Source organism: Muntiacus reevesi, chromosome 5 (genome assembly GCF_963930625.1).
Source record: "Muntiacus reevesi chromosome 5, mMunRee1.1, whole genome shotgun sequence".
NCBI classification, from domain to species: Eukaryota; Metazoa; Chordata; class Mammalia; order Artiodactyla; family Cervidae; genus Muntiacus; species Muntiacus reevesi.
Genome location: NC_089253.1, coordinates 52,794,986 through 52,821,948, shown reverse-complemented (window position 1 = coordinate 52,821,948; position 26,963 = coordinate 52,794,986). Strand labels below are relative to the sequence as shown.

Here is a 26,963-nt window from a genome sequence, read left to right as displayed (position 1 = left end):
CATCTCTATTTCATCTTCTCTGAAAAGATTTTAGTTCCCCATTTCCTTCACTTCAGCATCTGGTAGAATGTCATTGATTAGTTTCACTCTGAAGTGATTTTTTTAAAATATTCAGAAGAAAAAAGAGGAGGAAGGAGCTTATAAATGGCTTTCACTGCACACCTGGAGAATTATCAAGGTGATAAATGGTCCTGTCAGTGATGTCTGGGTATAACCCAGGTGCTTAGATCACTGAAAAAGGGTCTTTTCCATCTCTGCCTGCCCACACCATCATTTACTCCTCTATAGCAGACTGACAAAAGAGGCCACAGAAATATATTTTAAGCCCGAATTTCAAAACTTCGTGCTCACTCTCTAAACAGAGAAAGGGAACAAGAGAGAGCCAGGAGGAACAGTGGAGAACAGGAGCGGGATTAAAAAAAAATATGACATGTGTTTCACTGAACACCTACTGTGTGCTAAGCTGCATTAGGCACCACACACAGGTAATCAATATCCTCCTCACAGTAACCTGCAAGTAGGTATTGACTGTCCCATTTTGTAGAAAAGGAAATTGTCTGCCTTCCTCCTGTGACATCGCCATGACTCAAGCAAATGAAATGGGCAAAAAACAATGCTTGAAAAGATAACCACACATTTCAGAGTCAAGCCCTGGGCACGTTCATAATGACGATTGAGAAAGGGAAAGGGCCTAAGCGGGGGAAGGAAAACTCAGTCTGAAGGCTCTTCCTAAAGGCATGGGAAATGACCCTTCCAATCCCAAGTGCTCATGGGCTGGCTGTACCTTACACCCAAGCAGGTCTTGAGGTGCTTGGGGACTCTGTGATCTGTTCAGTTCATTACCAGCCATAGATGAGTTATTAAAAGTATAATTGACCCTTTCTTGGGCACAAATTCCTTTTAATAGATTAATATGACAAATCCCCAAACAAAAACAAACAGAAAACGGCTCTCTGGCTCAAACCACCCGTCGGCAACATTGCTGTAACCCCAGGCTTGAAATCTTGGCCCCTCTGGGTGTCCTCTTCGCCTGGCCTTCTGAGCTGTGGTCCTGCTGGCCCCCAGCAAGATCCCGGCTCTGGTTGCACACGCTCTCCAGGTGGTTCCCAGACGCCTGGTCTGGCAGCTCTCCTGCACTCCCACCCTCCTGTCCCCAGGCTCTCCTGTCCCAGGACACACTGGCCTGGGTGACAGGGATGTCGCTCCACGGACACGCGCCAACTTCTCTGTCTGCCTCCACAGCCAGCCCGCTGAGCGCGGCCGTGGGGTTGGGATCTGCGAGAAGGTCACCAGCCAGAGGGGCCTCCGCCCTGTGTCCTCCAGCACAGCTGGTGGCCGGGCTCTTCCTGTTCATAAAAACGCCTCCCCTGAGGCTCCCAGCCCAGCGGGCCTCCAGCCCCACCACGCTGTGCGGCTCTGAGTCTCTCAAACACACACCGACTGTCATCCTTTCCTCGTTTGATGAGCGCCTTTCCCATCTGGGACAACGTCTGGGGTGTGGAGAGAGGTATCCATCCCCAGCATCTGCAGGTCTGAGCCTCATGAACAGCCATCAGCCTCAGGGCTAGCCCCCTGCCAGCATCAGCCCCACACAGCATTTTTCAGATGAAAGTAAAAGCACAGCCAAGGTATGCAGACAGAGGCAGCAGTGTGGATGTAAAGGGAGACAGCCTGACATGAACAGAAGGTTCATGGACGATGGTGGGAGAGGCCGGGCTTAAGACATCTGATTTTATTTCACAAGCAGAAAACCACGTAGCTACATGCACAGGGAGGAGTTGTGAACAGTGTTTCAGGATAAATAATCAGGAGGTAGAAAAAGTGGGGTCATTTGAGGGGCCTTTGGAGGCAAGGAGCCCGACTTGGGGCACTTGCTTGGAGCAGGGTCACCTGCTCCTTGGGATCCAAGGAAGGCCATCTGAACCCCACCCCACACACTGCATGAGGTTCAAGGCCCTTGCTTACCCCGAGGTTCACCTTGGGCTCCACCCGAGGTTCACCTTGAGGTTCACCTTGGGCTCCACCATCTAGCTCTGCTGAATGCTCATTCTGCATCTTCCGCTCTACCCCAGCATTGACCAAAATGTAGGATACAAGCTTTTCTCCACCCTCTTCCCATCCTCTCAAATGTCCTCCTACCAGACAGGTTTGTGTAGTGGGATAAAGAGGACATAGGGAGGACAGGTGTACATCAGAGAACCCTGGAGCAGATAGCTAAAATGAGACTTCCCTGTTCTCAAAAGGCCCTTGGGCCATTTCTGCTGACTCAGCACTAGCCTTCACCTGTGATATCCATCCTTTCTCCCTTCTTTTCCCTTCTCTCGTCATCACTTTCCAAATCTTGGCTTGTTTTTTTATGCTAGTGGCTCAACCATCTCTTCCTTGCTGCCTTTCAGATCATACCATCAGGGTCTTACCTTTATCTCCCTGAAGTTTGCTAAGTCTTTTTCTAAGCCAAATCAAATTCTGTGTAAGACAGACTCTGGTGCCAGTTTTATGGATAACAATTTTTTTTGGAACTCCCATCCCCAATTTCACCCCTAAGACAGCCCCTGGAGCACCTTTGAGGAACTTTCAGGCTTCACTTTGATGTCAACTTGAGAGTCCTTCCATGTTTAAAGCTCCTGTGTCTATGGTTCCTGATTTTCAATTCTGTGTGACTGGTTAAAAAAAAAAAAGAAAGAAAGAGGCAGAAATACAAAGTTGAGAAGTGGGTTAGCTTACAGCAATGATTTTTACAAATTCTACTCTTGGAATCCCTTTATGTTAATTATGAGGACTCCAAATAGCTTTCATTTTTGTCCCTTGTCTTAATTTTAATGTCCTGGTGATCTTGGCATGGAATAACAGACTGGTTCCAAATCGGGAAAGTGAAAGTCACTCAGTCCTGTCTGATTCTTTTCAACCCCATGGACTGTCCATGGAATTCTTTAGGCCAGAATACTGGAGTGGGTAGCCTTTCCCTTCTCCAGGGGATCTTCCCAACCCAGGGATTGAACCCAGGTCTCCCGCACTGCAGGCGGCTTCTTTACCAGCTGAGCCACAAGGGAAACCCAATCGGGAAAAGATCGTCACATCGGAAAAGGAGTATGTCAAAGCTGAATTGTCACCCTGTTTATTTAACTTATATGCAGGGTACATCATGTGAAATGCCACAAGCTGGAATCAAGATTGCTGGGAGATATATCAATAACCTCAGATATGCAGATGACACCACCCTTAAGACAGAAAGCAAAGAACTAAAGAGCCTCTTGATGAAAGTGAAAGAGGAGAGTGAAAAAGTTGGCTTAAAACTCAACATTCAGAAAACCGAGATCATGGCATCCGGTCCCATCACTTCATGGCAAATAGATGGGGAAATAATAGTAACAGTGACAGACTTTATTTTGGGTGGGTTCCAAAATTACTGCAGATGGTGATTGCAGCCATGAAAATAAAAGACACTTGCTCCTTGGAAGAAAAGCTATGACCAACCTGCTGCTGCTGCTGCTGCTATGTCACTTTAGTCGTGTCCGACTCTGTGTGACCCCATACCTAGACAGCATATTAAAAAGTAGAGACATTACTTTGCCAACAAAGTTTCATCTAGTCAAAGCTATGGTTTTTCCAGTAGTCATGTGTGGATGTGAGAGTTGGATAATAAAGAAAACTGAAAGCCGAAGAACTGATGCTTTTGAACTATGGTGTGGAGAAGACTCTTGAGAGTCCCTTAGACAGCAAGGAGATCCAATCAGTCCATCCTAAAGGACATCAGTCCTGGGTGTTCATTGGAAGGACTGATACTGAAGTTAAAACTCCAGTACTTTGGCCACCTGATGTGAAGAGCTGACTCATTTGAAAAGACCCTAATGCTGGGAAAGATTGAAGGTGGGAGGAGAAGGGGACAACAGAGGATGAGATGGTTGGATGGCATCACTGACTCAATGGACATGAGTTTGAATAAACTCCAGGAGTTGGTGATGAACAGGGAAGCCTGGCATGCTGCGATCCACGGGGTCACAAAGAGTTGAACATGGAATGACTGAACTGAACTGAACTGATCTTGGCCTAGTAATTAGGTCTTCTGAACCTTATTATCCATCTCCTTAAAAATAGGACTGGTATAACCATATGAAAGAACTATGGTGAGAATTAAGTGAGACAATGTAAAATAATTTTTCAACTCTGAAGACTATGTAAATGTTAGTTGTTATTAACATTGTTTTATTGAGTAGATAATGGGGATGCTGTGATCTTTTTCTGTCACCTCTTTGAAGTACCTAAGAACAGTGGAAAGATTGAGTTCTGGAGTCTTTTATGGAAAAGATTTGGTTACTGGTAAGAGCCTTGCTTACTGGCTCTGTGGGCAAGTCAGTTAACCTCTGTGAATCATTTCAATTTAAGAGAAAGAGAGATAGAAAGAATTATTACGCAGTGTGTATTTTCCAGTGTTGCAATGAGAATTCATAATGATGTATGTCAAGTCTACATCACTCAAATTCACTCTATTATGTAATATTTTGTCCACAATATCTTCTCTATTTTCATTAAGCCTTCACTGTAGAGACTGGCAATTCCTTCTTTAAAATTGAAGTATAGTTGATTTACAGTGTTTTATTTAGTGGTATAGCAAAATGACTTGGTTATCACACATACACATATATATTCTTTTTCAGATTCTTTTTCATTATAGATTATTAGATATTGAATGGGCTTCCCAGGTGGCTCAGATGGTAAAGAATCCACCCGCAGTGTGGGAAACCCTGGGTTGGGAAGATCCCCTGGAGAAGGGAACAGCTACTCACTCCAGTATTCTGGCCTGGAGAATTCCATGGACTGTATGGTCCATGCGGTTGCAAAGAGGTGGACACGACTGAGCGACTCTCACTTTCACTCTGGGGCTTCCCTGATGGCTCAGACAGTAAAGAATCTGCCTGCAATGCTGGGAGACTTGGGTTCAATGTTGAATGTAGCTCTCTGTGCCATATAACAGGCCCTCGTTGTTTATTCCATTTTAAACTTGTCCTTGATGGCTCCATAGTGACCTTCCTTAACTGAGGCAATCAGGGCACCTAATTCTGAAGATAGAGATGTGTTAGAGATCAGATGTGAGTTTAGGTCAGCCCTGGGAAGGGCATGGGCATGGACCGGGGTGGGAGGCGTCTTACAGAGATGAGCCTCTCACCCTGCACAACCCCTGCGCAACCCCTGCGCAGCACCCCCTGCAGTCTGGTCCCGCTGCATGACCTTCAGGCATTCTCTGTAGGGCAGTTGCTGACACCCGCTGCTGTCTGGGACAATGAGTCAGAATCAGCCCCCCAAAAACTAATCTGGCCCATGACTTTGACTTTCCTAGGCGTGGGCTCTTTTCAGAATTAGAGCTTCTCCTTGGGTTAGATATTGTTTCTCAGGTCTGTTTTAAACGTAAGCATTAATATCTCCTCAGCACGGATCAGGACTTGTATCAGCATAGAACCATAAAAGAGGCACTGCAGGAAATTTCATCCAACCACCTTGGTTTATGTAAGAGGAAACTGAAGCCAGAGGGATGAGGTGACATCATCAAAGAGACACTGAGTTACAAACAGCACCAAGAGGAGAATGTGAGTCCGGCTTTAGGTCCAGGGATTTTTCCATTTCTTTTATCCATCTTTCCAAAACATTTATTGAGCACCCACTGTGTACCAAGAGCTACGGTAAGAGCTGGGGATATTGTTATCACCAGGGGTGAATAATAGATGCTGTGACCATTTCACACTACCTACCTGTATGCGCTAACAATATAGATTAATGAGCTCCCTGCCACTGCCCTCCGTTAGCAGGTCACCGAATAGGTAAGTGTGGATGAGAAGAGAAATAAAGAGGTATATCTCTAACATGGGCTGTCACTTACCCATCCGCCTACCCAACCTGGGCAGGAAAACTTGCCGTGGGGATCCGTGGGCTCCTGGGCACAGCAAGAGGGTTTAGAAACGTGGAGAGAGGATGGGGCAAGAAGTGAAGGAAAAGAGGCACAGAGATTCCGACAGCAGGCTTTGAAGGCGCTGAAAGCAAACTGCCCTCCTCCCACATAGCTGAACGGAGGTTGGGTAGGGGATATACGTTGGCCTGCTTAATGGTGAGATTCTACTTTCCTGGAGGCGTGGGGAGCACTAGAAGAAGAAGCAGGATTCAGCAGCTGTCCCCCAACTTCCTCATCTCATGAGCTCAGCAGCTGTGCCCCACCCCAGGGTCCCCCTTTCCAGGGCTCCTAACTTCGAACAGCCAAGACCACTAAGGTGGTTGGGGACCAGCTTACCTGGAAACTAGAAAGATATGCTGTGGATTTATCCTCAGTGAGTCACAGCTTTCATTTCATTAAACTTCAAGGAAATTTATTTGAGAGTTCTGATAACCACAGTGAGCTTGTAACTAAAACCAAGACTTTCTCATGAGCTGGTGATAATTAAAGGAGAAAGTTTCAACCATCCCCTAATGGGTGTCAAAGGCGGCATTATTTGAACATAACAGAATCACTTCTTATTCTAAAAAGCCACCCCAGAGAACTGAATACCTCTGGGAGACAGTCCTAGCCCTGGTGACACTGTCTAGCACTAACTCTGCTTCTCCTGCTTGGAGCTGAGGACTGCCCTAGGGCCAGGCTTGCAAAATATGTATATTGTATAAAAGGCCCCCCGATCTTTAGCAGCTTGCTATGTTTCTGGTTGCCAGGAAGCCTGGGCACTGGGTCCCCCCATTTGCATCTCTCACAGCCACATATTCAGGGGCATGTGGTCTGAGGTTCCCAAACATACTGCATACAGGTAATTCAACATTGCCCCGTGGGGGTGTCAGAATTCTCAGCAGCATTAGTCACTGCTCCAATCTACTCTTCAGAAAACCTCTAAAGGTAAATTATATACTATAAACATAATTACAGTAGTCTCTCTACTTCTGTGAATATTTTAAAATGTCTACAATAAAGTTGAGGAAGAAAATAAAACCTTACCTGCTGGGGATAATCCATTTACTTGTTTGTGCTCATTAAATTCTGAATTCAACAAAAACTTACTGGCCTTCCAGTATGGGTCAAGCAGTGTTTTATCAGCTTCAGCGCTAAAATGTTTGCCCTTCAGCAGTGGATCCAGAGAGAATTTCTGTGGGTGCTGCTGCCGCTGCTGCTAAGTCGCTTCAGTTGTGTCCGACTCTGTGTGACCCCATAGACGGAAGCCCACCAGGCTCCGCCATCCCTGGGATTCTCCAGGCAAGAACACTGGAGTGGGTTGACATTTCCTTCTCCGTCTGTGGGTGAGGCCTCAGCATTTTACAGTTTGTTCAGGAGGTCGCATTGTACAGTCAAGGTGGAGAATCACTATCCTGAGGGAGTGATGCAGCAAAGAGCACAGGACAGACTTGGCCAGGCTCTCACTTTCGATATCCATGTGATATTGAAAACCTCACTCGTGTCTTCGGCTTTCAGGCTGGACTTACTTCTGGATAAGGAGAGAAGGGGATTTGGTGGTCTCTGAGTTCCTTTCCATCACTCCTAAGTCTCTTGATCTGAACCAAGGTATAAGTCCCTTTCAACTCCTACATTCTAGGACTTTTCAAGATGCTTTGTGGTGAGAGGAACTGGAGGCTTTTGGAGAGTCCTTGAGTTCAGCACCGGTTCAGATGCCTCTCCCATTCTCTATACCAATTTATTTTACCCATTGACTTTCCATCAGTCTCAGGGTTAAACCAACTTGACAGGAGACAGTGGCGACAACAAGGCTATAAAAGGTCCATTAGTCCCCATCATGCCCTTCTTTCCCAGACCGCTTACTCCATCTAGGCACTTATGGGACAGTGAATCAAGGGTTACCCAGGGAAGCAGAAAGGCCAGCGTCTGGTGGATGATGAGTGTGAAGACAAGGAACCAAGCATCTCTCTGAAGTGCCAGCTCTGGCAAGTAACTCAACATGCTAAGAGCATTCTGAGTCTCAACCAAGAAGAAGTCTCTGTATGCCAGGCACCCAGAGGCTAAGGAGGAAAATACACTTATCTACTTTCTTCTGCCCAGGTCATGGTGTGATACAAGAGGAACACACATTCTCCATTCTTCACTGGCCAATAATAATGTGGGAAGAATTTGGAGTTCACCCTCCTGGCCAAAATGAAAGATTATTAAGAGAAGAGTTATTGATAAATATACAAATAAATTTTATTTTTCATTGTATGTCTGTTTCTGAAAGTATTATATTCAAGTTGAACATATGAAAACAGAACACTTCTTTCTTCTTTAATTGAAGTGGCATCTAAGAATTTCAATTGTGATTTCTCTGCATCTTAGTCTATTAGTTATAACGTAGTAGCCAACATTCAAATCCATGAAAGCAAATCCTTTTGTAAGTTCAGTTCAGTTCAGTTCAGTTCAGTCGCTCAGTCGGGTCCGACTCTTTGTGACCCCATAAACCACAGCACGCAAGGCCTCCCTGTCCATCACCAACTCCCGGAGTTCACCCAAATCCATGTCCATTGAGTCAGTGATACCATCCAATCATCTTATCCTCTGTCGTTACCTTCTCCTCTCGCCCTTAATCTTTCCCAGCATCAGGGTATTTTCCAATGAGTCAGCTCTTCACATCAGGTGGCCAGAGTGTCGGAGTTTCAGCTTCAGCATCAGTCCTTCCAATGAACACCCAGGACTGATCTCCTTTAGGATGGACTGATTGGATCTCCTTGCAGTCCAAGGGACTCTCAAGAGTCTTCTCCAACACCACAGTTCAAGAGCATCAATTCTTCAGCGTTCAACTTTCTTTATTATCCAACTCTCACATCCATATATGACCACTGGAAAAACCATAGCCTTGACTAGACGGACCTTTGTTGACAAAGTAATGTCTCTGCTTTTTAATATGCTTTCTAGGTTGGTCATAACTTTCCTTCCAAGGAGTAAGCATCTTTTAATTTCATGGCTGCAATCACCATCTGCAGTGATGTTGGAGCCCAGAAAAATAAAGTCAGTCACTGTTTCCACTGTTTCCCCATCTATTTGCCCTGAAGTGATGGGACTGGATGCCATGATCTTAGTTTTCTGAATGTTGAGCTTTAAGCCAAATTTTTCACTCTCCTCCTTCACTTTCATCAAGAGGCTCTTTATTTCTTCTTCACTTTCTGCCATAAGGGTTAGATTAAATCATTTGAGGATGAACCTTTCTTAAATTTTTAAATATTTTGAGTGAGAGACTTAACGAATCTTTGTTAGTCCTTACAGATTCAGGTTTCAGTTCATACAGTCAGCCTCAGATGGAGACTCACTATTTCCATTTTTCTATTGGGAAAATGGCTGAGCTTAGTTGCCCAGTCGTGTCTGACTCTTTGAGAACCCAAGGACTGCAGCCCGCCAGGCTCCTCTGTCCACGGGGATTCTCCAGGCAAGAATACTGGAGTGGGTTGCCATGTCCTCCTCCAGGAGGAGGAGGGCAATTGTTGCTGTCAGTCACTAAGTCACGTCCTACTCTTTGCAACCCCATGAACTACAGTGCTGCAGGCTCCTCTATCCTCTATCTCCCAGAGTTTGCTCTGATGCATGTCCAATTGAGTCAGTGATGCTATCTAACCATCTCATCCTCTGCTACCCCCTTCTCATTTTGCCTTTCAATCTTTCCCAGAATCAGGGTCTTTTCCAATGAGTTGGCTCTTCACATGAGGTGTCCAAAGTATTGGAGCTTCAACTTCAGCATCAGCCCTTCCAATGAATACTCAGAATTGATTTCCTTTAGGATTGACTGGTTTGATCTCATTGCTGTCCAAGGGACTCTCAAGAGTCTTCTCCAACACCACAATTGAAAGTATCAATTCCTCAGCACTCAGTCTTCTTTATGATCCAACTCTTACATCCATATGTGACTACTGAAAAAACCATAGCTTTGACTAGATAGACCTTTGTTGGCAAAGTAATGTCTCTGCTTTTTAATATGCTGTCTAGATCTTTCATAGCTTTTCTTCCAAGGAGCAAACATCTTTTTATTTCATGGCTGCAGCCACTGTCCTCAGTGATTTTGGAGCCCAAGAAAATAAAATCTTTAAACTATGTGCATGTAGAAAATGAGTATATTTTAAAAATTACAAAGTGAAGAGAATCTACCATAAGTACGATATTTAATGGTGAAACTTTAGAAGCATTTTCACTAAAGTCAGAAATCAATGGTGCCTGCTATTCAACATTGTAGTGGACTCTTAGCTATTACACTAAGACAAGGAAAAGAAATAAGAGCTAAATAGAATTGGAATGAAAGACAAAAAGTGATTGCTCTTTACAGAGAACATTATAAGCATAGATAGTCCAAAGTAATTTACTAATATGAGCGTGCAGCAAATTGCTAAATTTAAGAGCAAGTTATAAAATCAATATTACTCCCAAATACAGGCAATAATCAACAAATAATAGTTTTTAGAAAATATGATAGAACAAAATTCTATGTAATGTGGCAACAGAAATTACTAGGTACATGGGAGGAAACCTGTGAAAAAGTGCTTGCTGTTCAGTTGCTTGGTCATGTCCGACTCTTTGTGGTCCCATGAACTGTAACCCACCAGGCTCCTCTGTGGGAAGACATTTATGAAGAAAATTATTAAATATTATTGGAGGACATGAAATATATCTGAATAAAATTATAAATATGCCAATTCTCCCCCCAAATATTCTCTAAATTGAATGCTTTCAAATGAAAACTCAACAGGAATTTTTGTGGAACTAGACAAACTGATACCTAACCTCACAATTTCCAAAATGGTTTGAAAATAAGAACAAGAGAGAGGCTTGATGGCTTTTTTCCCATATATTGAAGTTTATTATAAAGCTTTAGAACATAAAACAGTGAAAGAACAGGGATAAAAAAATAAAACAATGGAACAGACCAGAGACCCCAGAAATAGCACCATATACAGATTCTGAAACTTAATTTATTATACAGGTGACAGTGGGAATGGAGTACTCAATAAACTGAGAATTGATTTGTCACATGGGAAAAAAGTGAAGTTGATTCTTCTCTCACACATATACAAAATAAATTCTAAATGGATTAAGACCTAGAAAATGAAAACCAAATGTTAAATGGGTTAGAAAAAAATACGGGACCTCTCTGTTCTTGAGATAGGGAACACAAGTCACAAAAAGCAGAAATGACAAAAGAAAATATTGATTTCATGAAAATTTAAACTTTCTTTGTAAGAAATGATCCCATAAATAAAAGATAAGTGACAGATTAGAGAAGATATGCAATGTATCAGAATACAGAAAAGATTCCTATCAGAACATATAGAGATTTCCTACAAACTGATAAGAAAAACCATCTAATCAAAAATTGTGCAGAGGATATAAACAACTCACAAAAGCCCAAACAACAAATAAACACACGGCAAGATACTAAAAATAATTAATAGTCAGAGAAATAGAAAATAAAAGTAACATGGATGCTATTTCATATCTATCAAATTGGTGAAAATTAAGAAGTCTGTGACAATGATGGAAAACTCAAATGCAACTGGTGGGAGACTAAATCAGCACAACACATTTAGAGACAAAATTTAAGATATGGATCTATCTAATTGAAAATTCATACATTGTGTGGTCCAATAATACATCGAGCATATACATCTGTATGTACACCTGAGAGAAATTCTCACACATGGACACAAGGAGACATATATAAAGAATGTTCATTGTGGCATTAAAAAGTAAATAGCTAAAAAAGCTGAAAATAATCTAAAATCATGAATAAACAAAATGCATTATATTCACATACTTCAATAGTGGGCATGAGAAAGTGAATAAACTAGATCTATGTATTACCATGGGCAGATGTAAAAAATAAAGTGGAATTTAAAAAGCCAAGTTCCAGAATGGTACATATAGTTTGATATCATTTATGTAATGTAGTATTTTTTAAACATGTATTTAAGATATATAATTTTAAATGAATACATCGAGAAATGAATGGGAGTAAGAAGATGGAGACAAACAGTTTGAGTTTTGCTGTCAAAGGGAAGAGATTGTAATAACTGGAGGTGAGTGGGTTATGTATATGTTTTGGAAATGCACAACACTAGAGTTTGTTTATTTGAAAATGGGAATGATCCAGCAGAGAGACTTTAAAAAGATTATTCCCAAAGAACAAAATCTGTGCGAAGTTAGGGTTTGGGCTGCACAGCACAAAAGGAAGATGCTAACCTATTTTAGGTGAGGAATGGTGTGTTTGAACCGTGAAGGATGAGCTGGAGATGAATGTGCAGGCTGTGTAGGATGGAGGGGAGTCAAGAAGGGACCTTAACTGGATACATGGGTGGACGGTTGACACTACACAGGGGGGTCTGGTTTGATTAAAAGGCAAGACAAGCGGCCCTCTGGCCCTGGCTTTTCTGAGGGTAGTAAAGGATGCTGTGGTCACTCCTAAGGAACTTCTGCTCTGGAGTCCTGGTAATCCACCTCCTCTATGTACTAAAAATAAAATGAATTCCACAACCAGTACCACCGCTCCTTACACTTTCTCCACTGCACTGTAAGCTTCCACTGGGTCCTGGTGGTTTATTTTTATTTGCACCGGTGCCTCTCACAGATGTTAGTAAAGGCCGCTCTGGGAAAACCTCTGGGTCTAGTCCTGCCTCCACTGCTTCACTAGTTCTGTGATTTTCTAGAGCGAGTCCTGTAACTTCCACCACCTCAGTTATCTACCTCCCAGGGTGGTTAACTGCCTTGAGGTGACCGCTGGTGAAAGGCTCCGGAAAGCCTGGAGGCGAAGCCCTCCCCTGGACCCCAGTTCTCCAGGACTGACTCGTCCCACCCTACTGTCTCCCGCCGGGCCGCTGCCTCCTCTCCACCCACAGCCTCGCCTTTATTTTCTTTCCGCCTTTATGGCTCCAAGTTTCCACCCAAGCCTGCGGTCAGACGTCACCGCCGACGGCCAAGGGCTCCGTCTGGGGCCCTGCCTCGCCCACCTGGCCACCCCTGGGGGGCAAACTGGGGGACAGGGACCCACCAGCGCTGCCGGCCTCAGGGTCCCCGGTAGGTGGGCGGCGACCACCCATCCCCTGGGCGTGCACCTGTCTCGGGAGACAGTCCGACGGTTCCAGGCGCGAGCCAAGGTGAGGCTGTCTGTCCACGGTCCCGCCGGCCGGCGGCCGGCGAGCGCTCGCCACGTCTTCCGCTCCTCTGGCTCCCTGTCCGGGGTCCCTCTGCCCCTCTGTCCCTCCTCCCCGCCCCCCTCCCCCCTCCCCCCCAGCCTCTCTGGGCCCTGCGGTTGGTCGCTTAAGGGTGTCACTCCGCCCTCCCAGCGGGAGCCACCCGGCGCGCAGGGGCCGCTGCTCTCGATGCGAGCATAAAACCAGCCGGGGTGTGTGGGCTCAGCTGCGTTTTCCAGCGACTCCTCTGGCCAGGAGCGCTCCTGCAAACAGGCTTAGGGGCACCCGCTTTCCGCTTCCAGGACAGTTTGGAGAAAGTGGATTTGAGGTGCATTTGGGAGTGGTGCCAGCTCCCCCAGCCTTCTTACCCTTCCAGAAGGCTCGCTTTGCACAGCCTCGCCCATTCTCCCCTTCCTGACTCCTTGGCTCCCGGGTTCCCCCTCCGCTCTCTAGGCTCAGCATCTTCTTCCGTACCTCACTCTTCCTCATCCTCTCTATCCCTGCCCTCGTAACTCCTGCCACACAGTCTCAGCCTCCTCCTGGTCATCCCACCCTTCCCCTTTCTTCCATCTTTAACCTCCCCTGCCCACTCCCTCTCATTCCTCCGGCCTCTCTGCTTGTGCTCACACTCTGCGTCCATCCCTGCCTCCCCGCCTGCTTCTCTGGCAGCAAACTTCCACCATGGATTCCAGACCTCCTCGGACGGCTGCTCCGAGCCCGGGGAGCACCCTCTCTGCCGCCAACGCCACCACACCCTGGCTGGGCCGGGATGAGGAGCTGGCCAAGGTGGAGATCGGCGTCCTGGCCACCGTCCTGGTGCTGGCCACGGGGGGCAACCTGACGGTGCTGCTGACGGTGGGTCGGCCAGTCCGCAAGCGCTCCCGCATGCAGGTGTTCGTGCTGCACCTGGCCCTGACCGACCTGGGCGTGGCGCTCTTCCAGGTGCTGCCCCAGCTGCTGTGGGACATCACCTACCGCTTCCGGGGCCCCGACCCGCTCTGCCGGGCCGTCAAGTACCTGCAGGTGCTGAGCATGTTTGCTTCCACCTACATGCTGCTGGCCATGACGCTGGACCGCTACCTGGCCGTCTGTCACCCCCTGCGCAGCCTCCAGCAGCCCAGCCGGTCCACCAACCCGCTCATCGCAGCCCCCTGGCTGCTGGCGGCTGTCCTCAGCCTCCCTCAAGTCTTCATTTTTTCCATACGAGAGGTGATCCAGGGCTCTGGAGTGCTGGACTGCTGGGCAGACTTCCGCTTCCCTTGGGGGCCACGGGCCTACATCACCTGGACCACCCTGGCCATCTTCATCCTGCCGGTGATCATGCTCACAGCCTGCTACAGCCTCATCTGCCACGAAATCTGCAAGAACCTCAAAGTCAAGACGGAGGCTGGGCAGGCCGAAGGAGGGAGCTGGGGCACGGGGAACAGGCCCTCCGCTCCTCGTGGCCCAGTCGCAGCCACACGGGGCCTGCCGTCCAGGGTTAGCAGCGTCAGCACCATCTCACGGGCCAAGATCCGAACTGTGAAGATGACCTTGGTCATTGTGCTGGCCTATATCGCCTGCTGGGCGCCTTTCTTCAGCGTCCAGATGTGGTCTGTGTGGGATGAGAATGCCCCCAATGAAGGCAAGTGTGTGGTCTGGTTGGGAAGGTAGAGGCGGGAGCATGAGGCGGAAAAATGCAGAGAAGAGAGAAGGAGGGTGTTAGGACACGGTCACAGTGGCTCCTGGGGCCAGACAGGTAACAAATGGGTGAAGCAGTTAAAGATGGTGCCTGTCCCGGAGTGAAAAGGGACAGTTCTAGTATGCATTCATTTTGAATGGTTTATATCAATCCTTTTGAAGCCATTTGAAGATCTCATTTAGTATTTTTTTTTTCTCATTTAGTATTATGTGCGTGTTACTCAGTCATGTCTGACTCTTTGTGACCCCATGGACTAGAGCCCACCAGGCTGCTCTGTCCTTGGGATTCTCCAGGCCAGAATACTGTAGTGGGTTGCCATTTCCTTCTCCAGGGAGTCTTCCTGACCTAGGGATTGAACCTTGGTCTCCCGAATTGCAGGCAGAGTCTTTACCATCTGAGCCTCCTTCCCAGTGGCGCTAGTGGTAAAGAACCCGTCTGCCATTGCAGGAGACTTAAGAGACGTGGGTTTGATCCCCGGGTCGGGAAGATACCCTGGAGAAGGGCATGGCAACCCGCTCCAGTATTCTGGCCTGGAGAATCCCATGGACAGAGGAGCCTGGGGGCTACAGTCCACAGGGTGGTACAGAGTCGGACACGACTGAAGCGACTTAGCACAGCAGCACAGCGTAGTGGCTGCTAGGGTCAGGCAGGTAACAAGTGGGTGAAGTAATGAAGACGGTGCCTGCCCCGGCATGAAAAGGGACAGCTGTAACTCCCATCCAGTCAAAACGTGCCATGTGAGTATCTTTAATGTGAAATTTCCATATTTTACAATTTTGGCAACTAATTTAAGCATTTGAAAATATTATTTGACCCTAGTGAAGATATAACTGTGAGTAGATTTGGCCAAGCAACTGACAGTTTGCTAGACTGTTTGAAAGGGATTTTTCAAATGATTTGGTCCAGATGGAAGTTTGTGGCCCATGAAGCGTGTCTCTCAGCACTCTCCCCCCTGCACCTGAACAAGACTTTGAACCCCTTTTCAACAGCCATTTACAATCAATTAGCCCTGGGGCACAACCCTGAAATTCCAAGTTCAACCCTTTTGTTTTTTAATGAGAAAGCCGAGGCTCAGAGAGGAAACCTGACCTGCCCAAGGACACACAGCTAGGAAGTGGCGAAGTGGTGAATAGAACCTAGGCCTGGAATTTCCTTGTTTCTTTTCTCAACTCCATGCCCCCACTTTCCAAATGATAGCTGTGGAAGTGATGAAGAGAAGGGCCTTCCTCCTACGTGAAAAACAAAATGGGACCTTCCAAGAGGACTGTGTTCCAGTTGGGATGTGGGGGCCCTGATTGGGGTCATTTTTTGGAGTGAGATAGATGGCAGCCTTCTAAGTTTCAGATACTGCCAACTGGTCAGGCCATTTGGGGATGAGCTTGTCCTGAGAAAGGTAAATGCTGTTTCTGGGCAGCCAAAATGCTGGAGAAAAAGTTTGAAAGTTTAGTCTCTCAGTCGTATCTGACTCTTTGCGACCCCATGGACTGGAGCCTACCAGGCTCCTCTGTCCATAGGATTTTCCAGGCGAGAATACTGGATTGGGTTGCCATTTCCTTCTCCAGAGGATTTTCCTGACCCAGGGATCAAACCTGGGTCTCCCACATTGTAGGCAGACGCTTTACCTTTTGAGCCACCGGGAAAGTCCTAAAATGCTGGAGAGTGGTATTCAAAGACATCTGTTCCTGCCCCCCTAGGAAGAGGCGGCTGGGGACACGTGTGCAGTCACCTGGCAGGGTGACTGTGTGCTCCGTGGTACAGTGGACACTTTATGCACAGCTTGGGGTATGTGGTGGGTGCAGCACGTGACTGCCCCAGGGACGCCCTGTCTTCTCTGGAAGTTTCCTGAGGATTCACTGACCAGCAGACCCAGACTACCACCTCCTACCAGCTCTTAGAGTGATCCCCCTCCCCTGTGCTATTGTTTCTAATCTCAATCTGCTCATCCTAGGGCACGCTCAAGCCAAACACTTTGCTTTTCTGCAAAGATCAAGTAAGGGGAAGGTTGTTCATGACATTAACGCAACTCTGCAAGAGAGTTCAGCGGGATTCATGTTGATGTATGGCAGAAACCAACACAATATTGTAAAGCAATTATCCTTCAATTAAAAATAATTTTTTTAAAAGCTAAAAAAAAAAAGGGAGAGTTCAGCAATACTGAAGTATAACAGTCCCATTGTATCCCTTCTTAACCACCTTTCACACACAAGTGTGGACCAGAGGCTATTTATAAAATTAACCTTTAAGCAATGAGCATATTACCCCTAACCTGCTCTAGGGACCCCCACCCCTACCCCTAGTCAAGCACAGAATAGAAGGAAGGAGGCTTTCTATGTGCCAAGCATATTTAGGCCTTGTGCTACTTAGGGGTGACCTTCTCCCCTTGACATCAAAGTAACCTGAACTTTAGAGAGGTGAAATAACTGGTCCAAATTGCCACTTCTAGTAAGAGATGGAGCTAAGAATTGAATCAGAGTCTTTCTAGGCCAAACTTTATTCAAACTTTTATTGTTGTCTTATTCCCAACAATCATAGCTGAGCTGAGGGCACCAGGGATGAGAAGGCCCTTTATCAAGGAACCTACAAGAAGCTTTCTAGCTTGCCTCCTGTAGTCACCACCGTTATCAACCTGTCCCTCAGACCCATACATACAGTGACATATCACTTATCAAGGGCCCCTCCGAGTAAGCATTACAGGAACCAAGTGTCCCTCAGAAAACCGGAAGCCCTTCGGGGACTCTGAGTTGAGCAGACATTCATTACTTTAAACTTACTTTCCAGTACACCCAGTTTCCCTCCACGACATGCTGGCCTCCTGGCCGCTTGTCCCCGAGTCTTTGGCAGGAAGCTGTCTCCTCGCCCTTGCCCCTGCTCCTTACCGTCAGTGGAGCTTCTGCTAGGCCGCGAGGCAGCAGCTGCCCGTGACTCGTAGCAGGTCTGCCCTCCAGGACTGAGCTGCAGCCTCCAAAGATTCCAGGGCTCCAGGTGCATCTCGAGTCCCTCCCTGGGCCTGGCTCCTGGCTTCCTGGAACTTCCCAAGTGAAGAAACCTGTGGAAACCCTCAGTCTCTGGCCTAGTCTAGGCACTATACATATATTGATGGAGCAGATGGGATGAATACCACCCCTTAGCCAAATCAACTTCCCAAAAGTTCTGCAGCCCCTGGGTATTAGATTAACTGGGGCGCAGGCCAGAAGCCTTCATGCTTCAGGAGCCTGTGTTGCTGAGGTTGTGTTGCTGAAGCTGGTCCCCCCTTGCTCCCTCCTTGCTCTCGCTTCTGTGCGGCTCTGTGCTTCCCAGTTCTGTGATTCATGCCTTCTCTCTGACATCCTGACCTGTATCTCCCCTTCTCCTGGGCTTCCACACTGGAGAGCACCCAAGGAACCAGCGTATTGGGAGCTTTCATGGCACTTTACAGAGCAGGCACTTGAGCTTTGCCTTTGAGTTCACTGGTTGAAATGGTGGCAGGGTGCAGAATTGCTGCTTGAAAGAGGGAAGACCTAGGTTCAAGTCTGTGCCATAACCCTTAATTCCTTCCAGCTCTGACATGGCACTCAGGGATTCTACAGCCTCCACTAAAGAGCTGGGCAACTCAGTGTACAAAACCCACGCCATAGCTTAGCCATGGTGCATCTGGCAGAAGGCTGGGGCCCATCCCAGCAGCTTTCCTGATGGCGCGAGAAGTTTCATTTAGTTTTCAGAAAGAGTATTGTATCTGGAAGGAATCTTATCAGAGTCTTTGAAGGCTCGCATTTTGACTGTGCAGGAGAGAAATTAGCTTTCCCTGCAGAAGGGACATTCTCTGGATGTCATTTCTGACGACAGAGAACAAGTACTGGCCGGGAATGAGATGCAGGGACACCCTGTACCTGGAAGCTGCACAGTTGGAGGTGGCGTCATGGGACCTGTAGGGCTGTCAGGCTCCACTGGCTGCCTCCCAGGTCCCCAGCACGGGCCTGGAACAGTCGGTACTCACACGGACAATAACTGAGTGACTGGGACAGACCCTCAGGGGTCAAGGAACACAGCACTCAGAAGGCAGTGTGTACCCGTATCTATGACATGAGTGGGAACGCAGGTGTGCCTGAACTTGGCTAGAATCATGGTTATTTTTCCTGCAGGTTTTATAGAAATTGCCTCCCCCATGCTCAGCATCTGTTAGGGGATTCACAATTCAAGATTCAGAGCAAAGATCCGATTCGGGCTGACTCTATCTGTGTCTCCAAAGTCAGCTGAGAGCGAGCCTCAGCTCCTGTCATCACCCTGTGGCACAAGATGCATGAATAAACCAGTGAGGCAAAACCCTGGAGTCAGGAGTCCCAGGTTTGAGTCCCAGCCGTGATCCTTTCTGATTATAGAACCCCTTGTGGTCCTCCTTGGGATTCAGCTTCCTCCTCTGTTCTGTAGGGAGCAAGACTCTCTCCCAGGTCCCTTCCAGCTCTGAAATCCTTGTGCTTCTCCCCCGGCAGATTCGACCAATGTGGCTTTCACCATCTCCATGCTTTTGGGCAACCTCAGCAGCTGCTGCAACCCCTGGATCTACATGGGCTTCAACAGTCACCTGTGTCTGCATGCCCTGCACCGTCTGGCCTGCTGCGGAGGCGCCAGGCCCGGGATGGGCAGGCGGCTCTCCAACGGCAGTCTGTCCAGCCGCCACGCCACCCTGCTGACCCGCTCCAGTGGCCCGCCTGCCCGCGGCCTCAGCCCCGGACTCAGCAGGAGGCCAGGGCCCAAAGACTGCCTGCGGGGCGCAGAGCAGATGGATGTCGATGCTGCAACTGAGACCAGTGTCCTTTAGGGAGCACTCCCCAGAGTCTGGCGGAGGATCTCTGCCCATCTCAGCAATGCCCAGCCTGAGGCTCTCCATGGTCTTTTTCAGTTAGAACCTTTCATGACTTTGCAAGATTGGAGAAGCGTTCTCTAAGGACACCCTAACCAATGGGCTCTAGAAGAATTGTTGGATTTTCATGACAATGACATTTATGCCCTTTGACTCGGCTTGAGGCAGGATGAGGAGGCCAGAAAGGCCACTCCTATCTTTGGTGTCATAGCTGCCCCGCCAACCGCACGTGCTGGGAGACAGGGAGACTCAGCTGTTTGCTTCCTTGATCCTGCCGTATTCCCAGCGGCCTGGGGACCACGTGTGTGATAGATGTGGTGCTGCAGATCTGGGCTGTCCTGCCTAGGGGTCCACAGGCAGCAGGGATTCAAAGGCTGGTATCTTATCCTGTTTGTCCCAGCCTAATCTGACTGGTGCGTCCCAGTTCAGCCAGGAGAGGGAAGGAGTGAATGACTGCAAGGCAGACCCTATTTGAATCCTGAGATGGGTGTGTGGGAGGGGGCGTTGGTAGAGAGAGGCGTGCATAATGAAGAGAAGTGAATGGGTGTGGGGGCGTCGCCTCCTTTACTCACCCGTCTACTGAAGGGGATGAGGGTTAGCACAGCACTTGCAAATGCTGCTTTTCTTCTCCCAAACACCCTCATTTACGGTTAGGATGGGTGACGAGGCAAAGTACTGCATATTCACAGTGGGATGGCCCCCTGGGCTGAGTGTGGGAAGAATGAGTGAGGAGAGGAGATGAAAATGGTCCCCAAATTCTGAGTGGGAGGAAGTCTTGGAAGCAGCAGGGATTGGTCGCACACCCCTCTCCCTTCACGGGATCCACGTGGCTCCTGCCTCTTGGGCTGCATGGAGGGGACATCCTTTGAGAAAGTGTGACTTAGTCGTGGCTCTGGATTTGTTTGAGGCTCTTCAGAGCTTCCACACAAATCACATGCTTGCCACAATCAAGTCAGGAGCCCAGGATGGGAAACCTGGCTCCGCCTGGTGGTATCTGTACGACTTGGGAACTTACCTCCCTCTCTGGACCTCAGCTCCTTGCCTTCAGAATAGAGATGATCTCCAAGGTCTTTTCCCAGCTCAAACCTTTCATGACTTGCAAGACTGGAGAAGAGCTGTCTAAGGACTTCCTAACCTACAGGCTCTAGAAGAATTGTTGCATTTTCACGATAGTGACATTTATGCTATTTGACTCAATTCTGGTGACTGTGGGTCCTGCCACGGCCGTACTGTCCACCTTTGCCAGCTGTTCAGCTCAGTCACTCAGTCGTATCTGACTCTTTACGACCTCATGGACTGCAGCACGCTAGCCTCCCTGTCCATTACCAACTGCTGGAGCTTGCGCAAACTCATGTTCATTGAGTCAGTGATGCCATCCAACCATCTCATCCTCTGTCGTTCCCTTCTCCTGCCTTCGATCTTTCCCAGCATCAGGATCTTTTCAAAAGAGTCAGTTATTTGCATCACGTTGCCAAAGTATTGGAGCTTCAGCTTCAGCATCAGTCCTTACAATGAATATTCAGGACTGATCTCCTTTAGGATGGGCTGGTTGCAGTCCAAGGGACTCTCAAGAGTCTTCTCCAACCCCACAGTTCAAAAGTGTCAGTTGCCAGCAGTTACATGATGCTAATGCCAAGAGAGCCTGGAAGGTGGAAGCTGGGATTTTGTCCTGCTCCTCATTATCTCCAGTGGCATTTTTACCTCGGAATAACCTCCCCTCCATGATTCTGGTTTTAATCCAAGTAATGGTCTTGGTGGTGGAAGGAGCATAGCTGAAGTCAGGCCCTGGTTCTACCACCATGATGCCGCCAGTGACCTTGCTCTCTTCACTGTGTTTAGTTACTCAGTCGTGTCTGACTCTTTGCAACCCCATGGACTGTAGCCCACCAGGCTCCTCTGCAAGAATGCTGGAGTGGGTTACTGTGCCCTCCTCCAAGGGATCTTCTCAACCCTGGGATTGAACCCAGGTCTCCCACATTGCAGGAAGATTCTTTACCATCTGAGCCACCAGGGAAGCCCAAGAATACTGGAGTGGGTAGCCTATCCCTTCTCCAGGGGAACTTCCCGACCCAGGGATCGAACTGGGGTCTCCTGCACTGCAGGAAGATTCTTTACCAGCTGAGCTACCAAGGAAGCTCTCTTCGTATGAGGGTCAAATAGGTCTGTGGGTATGTAGGCAGTATGTAAACCCATGAACTTCTAAACCCATGAAGCTATACTACTGTAGGGATTGCTAATCTAATTAAGAGCTCCTGAGAGCAGCAATAGGGAATAGTGTTACTCTCTGCCCTCCACTCCTAGGGAAGCTTTGAGGGGTGACCGTGGCTTTGGGGATACACTTCTTTAAGAGGTCTCTTAGCTCTAAGAAGTCTCCTTAGGTCTCCTTAAGAGACAAGAACTAAGCTGAGTGTCATGAGTGAGCAAAGCATCCCAGCCTTTCAGCACTAAAGAGCTGGAAACTGGGATGCAGGCCCTGATGGGATCAAGGCTCAGGGAAGATGTGCGAACCCACTCTCTCTCTTCACTGCAGCCCTTGACATCCAGCTGCTTCTTCCCAGTCCGTCTGTCCTGTGGAGCTTGGCTTATGAACCTCACACGCCAGCCTGAGCTTTTGAAGTTGCTCCTCCCTCTGTTCACATAAGCCATCCTCACCTCAGACCACAGCTTCTGACCCTAGTGCCACAGTAGATATTAAGTAAATCTTTGCTCATCACCACAACTGGGAGGTAGAAGGGATACTGGCCTTGTAACCCAAACCTGGTTTTGAGTCCCGATCTCACCTCTTTTCTACCTGTATGAACTTGGGCAAGTTATCTAATCTCTCTGAGCAAGCAGCACCTCATTTGTTAAATAGAAGTAACAACATCTGCCTTGTGGGAAGCATTTTCGAGGCTGTAGACTGTACAGCATTCTACTGATGCCAGAGAGGGTGGTGGCCTGGCTCTGGATCACATCCCTTGTGTGGCTTCCAGGGCACTGGGCCCAAGAGACTCTACAGTAGAGAGGAGAGAAGAGACCTGGAATCAAAGTTGGCCAGGGCCCCTCCCACGCCCACTCTGCGCTTTCTGTAGCTTGCTTGCTTGCTTGTGAAGTCGCTCTGTCGTGTCCAACTCTTTGCGACCCCATGGACTGTAGCCAACCAGATTCCTCCATCCATGGGATTTTCCAAGCAAGAGTACTGGAGTAGGTTGCCATTTCCTTCTCCAGGGGATCTTCCTGACCCAGGGATCGAACTTGGGTCTCCCACATTGTAGGCAGACACTTTACCATCTGAGCCACCAGGGAAGTCCTTCTATAACAAGGAGTAGCAAATAATCCCACTATTATATTTCCAGCTTTCCTTTACACAAGGGGGGTTTACTTGTGATGGTGGCTTGGGACCCTCACTCTTTCTCCCATGGAAAGGCTGCACTTGATCTTTTCCAGAAACCTGGTGCTGTTCTGTGCCGAGGTCAGTGGGGAACAGCTGGACACCAGGCTGGGGGCCTCAGGAATCTATTCTAGGAGCCTCCCGAAGGAAATGGCAGGATGATGTCTGGATCTATGATTGATGTCTTTTGCAGTCTGTGTGTTTGGAGAAGGAAATGGCAACCCACTCCAGTACTCTTTTTTTTTTTTTTCCATTTATTTTTATTAGTTGGAGGCTAATTACTTTGCAATATTGTAGTGGTTTTTGCCATACATTGACATGAATCAGCCATGGTTTTACATGTATTCCCCATCCTGATCCCCCATCCCAATCCCCCCTCCCACCTCCCTTTCCACCCGATTCCTCTGGGTCTTCCCAGTGCACCAGGCCTGAGCACTTGTCTCATGCATCCAGCCTGGGCTGGTGAATTGTTTCACCCTAGATAATATATATGTTTTGATGCTGTTCTCTCAAAACATCCCACCCTCGCCTTCTCCCACAGAGTCCAAAATTCTGTTCTGTATATCTGTGTCTCTTTTTCTGTTTTGCATATAGGGTTATCGTTACCATCTTTCTAAATTCCATATATATGCGTTAGTATGCTGTATTGGTCTTTATCTTTCTGGCTTACTTCACTCAGTATAATGGGCTCCAGTTTCATCCATCTCATTAGAACTGATTCAAATGAATTCTTTTTAATGGCTGAGTAATATTCCATGGTGTATATGTACCACAGCTTCCTTATCCATTCATCTGCTGATGGGCATCTAGGTTGCTTTCATGTCCTGGCTATTATAAACAGTGCTGCGATGAACATTGGGGTGCACGTGTCTCTTTCAGATCTGGTTTCCTCAGTGTTTATGCCCAGAAGTGGTATTGCTGGATCATATGGCAGTTCTAATTCTAGTTTTTTAAGGAATCTCCACACTGTTATCCATAGTGGCTGTACTAGTTTACATTCCCACCAACAGTGTAAGAGGGTTCCCTTTTCTCCACACCCTCTCCAGCATTTATTGCTTGTAGACTTTTGGATAGCAGCCATCCTGACTGGCGTGTAATGGTACCTCATTGTGGTTTTGATTTGGATTTCTCTGATAATGCCCACTCCAGTACCCTTGCCTTGAAAATCCCATGGACGGAGGAGCCTGGTAGGATCCATGGGATCCATGAGGAGTCCATGGGATCGCAAAGAGTCGGACACAACTGAGCGACTTCACTTTCACTTTTCACTTTCATGCATTGGAGAAGGAAATGGCAACCCACTCCAGTGTTCTTGCCTGGAGAATCCCAGGGACGGGGCAGCCTGGTGGGCTGCCGTCTATGGGGTCATACAGAGTCAGACACGACTGAAGTGACTTAGTAGCAGCAGCAGCAGCAATCTGTGTAGGAAGCTCTCCTAAGCATTCGGAGACAGCAGTAGGGCCTTGGGTAGGGTCCAGGAAGGTGGGTCACCATGGGAAGCAAGAAGGAGGTCCCGTGCTCTCTGTTTTTAAGTCTATAAGTCATGTCTGACTCTTTGTGATCCCATGGACTGAAACACATCAGGTTTCCCTGTCCTTCACCATCTCCCAGAGCTTGCTCAAACTCATGGCCATTGAGTCAGTGGTGCAATCCAACCATCTCATCCTCTGTCATCCCCTTCTCCTGCCCTCCATCTTTCCCAGCATCAAGGTCTTTTCCAGTGAGTCGGCTCTTCGCGTCAGGTAGCCAAAGTGTTGGAGTTTCAGCTTCAGCATCAGTCCTTCCAATGAATATTCAGGATTGACTTTCTTTAGGATTGACAGGTTTGACCTCCTTGCAGTCCAAAGAACTCTCAACAGTTTTCTGCAGCACCACAATTCAAAAGCATCAGTTCTTCGGTGCTCTCTGGATCAATCTCATTTCTGACAGCCCACCCCAGGAAAAATTGAGCTGTACTGTCCCCGGGCTGAGCACCTTTGTGAATTGTTTATGCCGTCCTGTGGACTCTGTGAATTACTGCACTTCAGTCCTGTGAGCCTGTGTGGAGGTAGAGGTCGGGGAGGTGGGCAGGGGAGTGTGGGGTGGGCAGGGCTGAGCATGGCAGGAGGAGGTTAACTGCTGGACTGCAGGCATTTCTCAGAATGTTTTTCTATGTTGTTTGGTCTATGTCAGTAATTTGCTAGATGACTTTGCATTTTGTATGTAAATAGATATTCCTATCTATTGAGAAGCTATTGCCTCCGTGTAGTCCATAACAACTAACTCCTGAGTGCAGAACCCAAAGATGTGGTTGAAATTGGCCAATAAAACTGCTTGATAACCAGCACATTTCCAGTCACCTTTGCTTCCTACGGGCAATGACAATGAGATATGTGAGCTAAAATAAAATTGTGATAGCTTTGAGCAGATCCAGGGGAAATGTTGAGGTGTGGTGAGCCACCTTCCGGGTGCCCCTCACCCACTTAAAGTGGAAAGAAGACAAGTGACCTGGGGTTTGCCCTGGGACCACACGGTGGCAGTGTCGAGCTAAAAGTGGGAATGACGCAGGAAGTGACCCACAGGGGCCTGCAGGGAGTCTTCCCGGCTCTAACGCCATACTAACTTTCCCTAAGGTTCTAGAACTTTGGTCTCGCATTTGACCCAGCTCTCCTGAGAGCTGACATGCTCTCAGGAGCTTACATGCGCTTCTTTCTCCCGTGTTTCACAGAGGATGTATTTAGCAAAGAGGGGCAAAGAACAAGAGGTTTCTTTTGCAGGTTGAAGATCTGAATATAGAGATTCTTGCTGAAAGGGTGAGTGCATGAGGGAGCTAGTGGGACCTCTAAGGAAAAAAAAAAAAGCCAATAAGATGGAGTCATTATATGTTTGGTTTAGAGGCCAGGGTCTTGGGTTAGAAGGCCCCTTGAACCCCACCCCCCCACCCCGGGCCAGGGCAACAGTCCTGATCCAGGAGGAAATACCCCACAGGTGCTGAGCATAAAATACCTCTTCACCCTGTGGGTCTTACTGGTCGATAAGATAGTTGACCTCACAGAATTCTGCTGCAATTCCGTGGTGGTCAGTGGGTGCTTGCTCCTTTAGAATAAAACTTCATGGAAGACAGGTCACATTTAGTCTGGTCTAGTGTGCATTCCCAGTTCATCACTGGCATGTAATCAGTCTTCTACTGGTTGCCAGTAGCAAATCAGTTTGTCTGTACCTTGTGATAAGATAGTTTTGGAGAGATTTTTATCCATCCTTATTCACAGAAGAACCGAGAATGGGGCAGTGTAATTCTTCCCTGGAGGTTCTGATGATATACAGACGAAGTGTATGTATGTGACTGCAGAAAGTGACTTTATTGTACCAGAAACTGTACACCCCTTAATCAGGTGGGCAGTGGCATGCTTGTCTCTCTTCCCTCTGACAGCAAATTCCTGCTCCCCAGTATTATCACTGCTTCTGAACTCAGACATTTCTCCACACAGTTCAGGTCAGGCCAGTCCCTGGAGAATTTATCGGGTGCCTGCCTACACTGGGTTAGGCCTGCTCCCTTTCCTTCTGCCTCTTCTTCCACCCATCCACCCTTTTTTTTTTTCTAAACTGAGGTCAGAAACCATCTCTCTCTAGTTACTTTTTCTGATTAGGTCCACCTGATCTTAACATTCTTATCCCCAATCTAATCATCGATGAGCTCTCGTTTCGTTGCTCTGTATTAATTCTCCTTTGTCATGTATTGTTGTATACATGTTCTTGCCTGTCTCCACAACTAGGTCATGCACCACCTAACCTCATTTAGATGCTAAAGTCTTACTTTTCTGTATGATCCTCCCAACTCACAGGGCCTACTCTGGGAGAAAGCAGAAGGCAGGCACTCTGTCCATGCTACCACAGTTGTCCCCTCTCCTGGTGTGGAGAGTGTCTTACCAGTATCTCTGCCCAGTCTCTCTTGGGTGTGCTATAACCTGTCTGAATCT

General features: G+C 47.7%; 1 protein-coding gene across 1 annotated transcript; it reads left to right on the top strand.

Annotated features, from left to right (window-relative positions):
- Positions 1 to 13,800: 13,800 nt before the first annotated feature.
- Positions 13,801 to 19,595, top strand: AVPR1B (arginine vasopressin receptor 1B). Its single transcript, XM_065937113.1, has 2 exons — positions 13,801 to 14,743; positions 19,267 to 19,595. Exons 1-2 carry the CDS (start codon positions 13,801 to 13,803, stop codon positions 19,593 to 19,595), a joined length of 1,272 nt encoding a protein of 423 aa, XP_065793185.1.
- Positions 19,596 to 26,963: the final 7,368 nt, after the last annotated feature.